The 5,881-nt window shown below is 46.7% G+C and overlaps 1 protein-coding gene across 1 annotated transcript; it reads left to right on the top strand.

Annotated features, from left to right (window-relative positions):
- The first annotated feature begins 3,327 nt into the window (after positions 1 to 3,327).
- LOC132567478 (E3 ubiquitin-protein ligase RNF167-like) lies at positions 3,328 to 4,030 on the top strand. Its single transcript, XM_060233154.1, has one exon. The coding sequence runs from the start codon at positions 3,328 to 3,330 to the stop codon at positions 4,024 to 4,026; it is 699 nt and encodes a 232-aa protein (XP_060089137.1). The 3' UTR covers positions 4,027 to 4,030.
- The last annotated feature ends 1,851 nt before the right edge of the window (positions 4,031 to 5,881 follow it).

Raw genomic sequence — 5,881 nt, 5'->3', positions numbered from 1 at the left:
AAGGAAATAGACAAGCTGGGACGGGTCCAGAGGAGGGCAACAAAGATGGTGAGGGGTCTGGAGACCAAGTCTTATGAGGAAAGGTTGAAGGAGGTGGGGATAAGAACATAAGAGAAGCCATGTTGGATCAGGCCAGTGGCCCATCCAGTCCAACACTCTGTATCACACAGAGAGACAACACTGTGGCTAATAGCCACTGATGGACCTCTGCTCCATATTTTTATCTAACCCCCTCTTGAAGCTGGCTATGCTTGTAGCCGCCACCACCTCCTCCTGTGACAGCGAATTCCACATGTTAATCACCCTTTGGGTGAAGAAGTACCTCCTTTTATCCATTCTAACCTGACTGCTTAGCAATTTCATTGAATGCCCACAAGTTCTTGTATTGTGAGAAAGGGAGAAAAGTACTTCTTTCTCTACCTTCTCCATCCCATTCATAATCTTGTAAACCTCTATCATGTCACCCCGCAGTCGACATTTCTCCAAGCTAAAGAGCCCCAAGCATTTTAACCTTTCTTCATAGGGAAAGTGTTCCAAACCTGTAATCATTCTAGTTGCCCTTTTCTGCACTTTTTCCAATGCTATAATATCCTTTTTGAGGTGCGGTGACCAGAATTGCACACAGTATTCCAAATGAGACCACATCATCGATTTATACAGGGGCATTATGATACTGGCTGATTTGTTTTCAATTCCCTTCCTAATAATAACCAGCATGGCGTTGGCCTTTTTTATTGCAATCGCACACTGTCTTGACATTTTCAGTGAGTTATTTACCATGACCCCAAGATCTCTCTCTTGGTCAGTCTCTGCCAGTTCACACCCCATCAACTTGTATTTGCAGCTGGGATTCTTGGCCCCAATGTGCATTACTTTGCACTTGGCCACATTGAACCGCATCTGCCACGTTGACGCCCACTCACCCAGCCTCAACAGATCCTTTTGGAGTTCCTCATAATCCTCTGTGGTTCTCACCACCCTGAACAATTTAGTGTCATCCGCAAACTTGGCCACTTCACTGCTTACTCTCAAATCCAAATCATTTATGAACAAGTTAAAGAGCATGGGACCCAGTACCAAGCCCTGCGGCACCCCACTGCTTACCGTCCTCCACTGCGAAGACTGCCCATTTATACTCACTCTCTGCTTCCTATTACTCAGCCAGTTTTTGATCCACAAGAGGACCTGTCCTTTTACTCCATGATGAGGAACTTTATCAAAAGCTTTCTGGAAGTTAAGGTAAACAATATCTATCGGGTCTCCTTTGTCCACATGTTTGTTCACCCCCCTCAAAGAAATGTAACAGGTTAGTGAGGCAAGCTCTTCCCTTACAGAACCCATGCTGAGTCTTCCTCAATAACTCATGTTCATCAATGTGCCTACTCATTCTGTCCTTGGTAATGGTTTCTACCAACTTTCCCGGTATTGAAGACAGACTGACTGGCCTGTAGTTACCCGGATCTCCTCTGGAACCCTTTTTAAAGATGGGGGTGACATTTGCTACCTTCCAGTTCTCAGGAACGGAGGCAGATTTCAATGAAAGATTACATATTTTTGTCAAAAGATCCACAAGTTCAACTTTGAGTTCTTTCAGAACTCTTGGATGTATGCCATCTGGACCTGGTGACTTATTAGTTTTTTATTCGTCCATCAGTTGTAGGACCTCCTCTCTTGTCACCTCAATCTGGCTCAGGTCTTTCAACACCCCTTCCAATAGAAGTGGTTCCGGAGCAGGCAAACACTTCTCATCTTCCACAGTGAAGACGGAGGCAAAAAATTCATTTAGCTTCTCAGCCATTTCCCTATCCTCCTTCAGTAATCCTTTGACCCCTTGGTCATCCAAGGGCCCCACTGCCTCCCTGGCTGGTTTCTTGCTTCTTTAGCCTGGAGAGGAGGCGGCTGAGAGGTGATATGATCACCATCTTCAAGTACTTGAAGGGCTGTCATAGAGCAGGGGTGGCCAACAGTAGCTCTCCAGATGTTTTTTGCTTACAACTCCCATCAGCCCCAGCCATTGGCCGTGCTGGCTGCAGCTGATGGGAGTTGTAGGCAAAAAACATCTGGAGAGCTACCGTTGGCCACCCCTGATATAGAGGATGGTGTTAAATTGTTTTCTGTGGCCCCGGAAGGTAGGACCAGAACCAATGGGTTGAAATTAAATCAAAAAAGTTTCCGGCTCAACATTAGGAAGAACTTCCTGACCGTTAGAGCGATTCCTCAGTGGAACAGGCTTCCTCAGGAGGTGGTGGGCTCTCCTTCCTGGGAGGTTTTTAAATAGAGGCTAGATGGCCATCTGACAGCGATGAAGATCCTATGAATTTAGGGGGAGGTATTTGTGGGTTTCCTGCATTGTGCAGGGGGTTGGACTAGATGACCCTTGAGGTCCCTTCCAACTCTATGATTCTATGAGGGGAGGGAACACAGTGAGGTATAGTGCCATAGAGTTCACCCCGCAAAGCAACCATTTTCTCCAGGGGTACTGCTTCTATCATCTGGAGATGAGTTGTAATTCCAATAGACTGGGGTCACTTTGTAGGGAAAAAAGGTGCAGGAGCGCAGTAGCATATCTCATTTGCATATGCCCCAGGATCTGCGTGCTGCAGGGAGAGAACTCCCCACTGCATGCAGACCCTGACTGGAGGTTCAGGAGCTGTGCTCCTGTGAGCTCCTGCTGCCAATAGATGTCCAGGCCCCACCCTACTCAGCACTCCCAATACTGTTCTTATGAGTTCCAGGTAGGGAGCTGCACGTTCCCCAACCCTGAGAAAGGTTGTTAATCTTATCAAAACTCTTTCAGCATTTCTCAGAATGGTTTGACCAAGAAGGAGCTTCAGACATTTCTAAATGGTCATGTTCTCGCAGATGTTCTAGCAGAACAATCCAAATCCACTTTGGTTTTTAGCTATTGCTAAAATCAGGAATGGGCTCTAGAAGAGATCATTTCAAAACCCCTCAAGCTTCACATCTCAGCAAAAACCTTGGGGTTTCTTCAACATTTTTGCTTTTGGGGAAAGTTGGTGATATTTCCTGGGTCGCATGACTTAATTTAACTGACTTATGTACCCATGTTGAATGTGGGGATGTTTCCCAGGTGAGTGGAGGCAGGCTGTGAGGTCACAAAGACCTCAGGAAAAGCAGCTCTTGGGGAAATGGCTTGGAGGAGCCCAGCAAACATTAACCAACATCAAGGGCTATGTGCATCAGCATCCAGGAGTCTTGGTGTGTTTCTCTTGCCCGGCTAGTCTCTGGTTTCATGGAGGATTCAGGAACACCCCCATTGAGCCTTGGACTGCTGAAGACTTCAGAAGCTGCTCAGACTGCCTGAGGATGTGTGCTGTCTTCTCATTCCCTTTCCACTTGGTTATGATGCTCCTCCTCTTCCACGTATCCACCAAAGAAGCCCTGATCCGTGCTGTGTACAATCATAATGGTATCAGCCAAGATTTCAAGGCCATGGCTTCAGATTTTGGGCCCGTGCTCTACCATGAAGGTCTCTTGGGTTACCTAATTGTAGCCAGGCCAGCCAATGCCTGTTATCCACTCAAACCACCACCTTTTTCCAACGACTCTAGTGATGCCTTTATTGCTCTCATCCAGAGGTACAACTGCTCTTTCACTGCCAAGGTCCTGCATGCCCAACAAGCTGGGTATCATGCGGCCATCATACACAACGTCCGCTCACAAACTTTAGTGATCATGACAAGTGAAAACGAGGACAAGAGGCAGGCGGTGACCATCCCTTCCTTGTTCATCAGTGAATCCTCAGCCACACAACTGAAGAGGGTCTTCCGTTATGACCCAACAGCTTATCTCATTCTCATACCAGAATATCATTGGCTCTTCTGCTCAGATACAACAGGATACAGCTGTCAATCACATCCTCAGAAATCAAGGCTGAGCACTCCAAAGCAGAATTTGAGCTGTGTACCTGGCCAGAGCCACTTTGTCCACGAGGCGCATTATCTTCTGTTTGGACTGATGCTCATGGTCTGGATTGCAGCCTTATATTCATTGTGCTGTTGGTAACAGACCTTTCGTGCAGAGGCAATACCTGAACGTTATTTGGTTCACTTGCAAAGTTGGATACCTTGCTTGCAAATTGACCCTTTCCCCCCAAATCAATATGGATTTCATTTCTGGCACTAAATTATCCTCCTAAAAAGTCCCATTTGTCAGGCTATTTCTCCCCCTCGTCTACAAACTTCATACGTTCCATTGGGAAGAGGGAGATCTGTGGTGCAGTTAGGTTATTTTAGATTCTGGGCTTATGTGGTCTTAGCCTCCCCTCTCTTTCATTCATAGCAAGTAGTTCTGGGAACTACAAGGCCCAGAATTCACTAGGGGAAAGGCAGTGAAGGAATAAAGATGGAGGTCAGGCAGGGCAGACCTTATCCATGTCTACCTACAGCTGACATTTAGGGATTGCACTAGTGAACCCATGTGACTGGGCCCAAGATTTTCACCTGAGGCCAAACATGATGGCACCTCTAGGAGATAATGGACTGGATCTAACCAGTTTTCCCGCTGATGAAAAAAAAAAGGAGAGGTCCATTTTCAGATTGCCAAGTGTTCCCTGAGACAGCAGGGGGGAAATGGAGAGGCTGGATGGTGTTCCATGATACTGCAGCATCATTTCTAGCTGCATAACCAGAAAGTGATGTCACCACTCAATGGGACACTCTATGAATCCCTCAACCTCTATGATTTATATCATAAAGTTTTATGGTAGGGTCACCACTCCCCCAGTCTGGCCAGGTTTGTAGTGCTCCAATCTGCTGCCCCAAAGCTGGCTGGTGGAGGAAACCCCACCCCCAAACAGGGATGTCATCGCACGATGCCCTGACATGATGATGTCGTCACTCAGAAGTGATGTCATCACACCAAGAACATTGCTCGATGATGCTCCATTCCTGAGGACTGGAAGGTAGCAAATGTCACCCCCATCTTTAAAAAAGGTTCCAGAGGAGATCCGGGAAATTACAGGCCAGTCAGTCTGACTTCAATACCGGGAAAGTTGGTAGAAACCATTATCAAGGACAGAATGAGTAGGCACATTGATGAACACGGGTTATTGAGGAAGACTCAGCATGGGTTCTGCAAGGGAAGATCTTGCCTCACTAACCTGTTGCATTTCTTTGAGGGGGTGAACAAACATGTGGACAAAGGAGACCCGATAGATGTTGTTTACCTTGACTTCCAGAAAGCTTTTGATAAAGTTCCTCATCAAAGGCTCCTTAGAAAGCTTGAGAATCATGGAGTAAAAGGACAGGTCCTCTTGTGGATCAAAAACTGGCTGAGTAATAGGAAGCAGAGAGTGAGTATAAATGGGCAGTCTTCGCAGTGGAGGACGGTAAGCAGTGGGGTGCCGCAGGGCTCGGTACTGGGTCCCATGCTCTTTAACTTGTTCATAAATGATTTAGAGTTGGGAGTGAGCAGTGAAGTGGCCAAGTTTGCGGATGACACTAAATTGTTCAGGGTGGTGAGAACCAGAGAGGATTGTGAGGAACTCCAAAGGCTGGGTGAGTGGGCGTCAACGTGGCAGATGCGGTTCAATGTGGCCAAGTGCAAAGTAATGCACATTGGGGCTAAGAATCCCAGCTACAAATACAAGTTGATGGGGTGTGAACTGGCAGAGACTGATCAAGAGAGAGATCTTGGGGTCATGATAGATAACTCACTGAAAGTGTCAAGACAGTGTGCGTTTGCAATAAAAAAGGCCAATGCCATGCTGGGAATTATTAGGAAGGGAATTGAAAACAAATCAGCCAGTATCATAATGCCCCTGTATAAATCGATGGTGCGGTCTCATTTGGAGTACTGTGTGCAGTTCTGGTCGCCGCACCTCAAAAAGGATATTATAGCTTTAGAGAAGGTGCAGAGA

Source organism: Heteronotia binoei, chromosome 2 (assembly GCF_032191835.1).
Source record: "Heteronotia binoei isolate CCM8104 ecotype False Entrance Well chromosome 2, APGP_CSIRO_Hbin_v1, whole genome shotgun sequence".
Taxonomy (NCBI): domain Eukaryota; kingdom Metazoa; phylum Chordata; class Lepidosauria; order Squamata; family Gekkonidae; genus Heteronotia; species Heteronotia binoei.
This window is presented reverse-complemented; position numbering and strand designations above follow the sequence as displayed.

Coding starts and splice junctions, on each gene's coding strand:
- LOC132567478 (XM_060233154.1), top strand. CDS start 3,328: ATGTGTGCTGTCTTCTCATTCCCTTTCCACTTGGTTATGATGCTCCTC.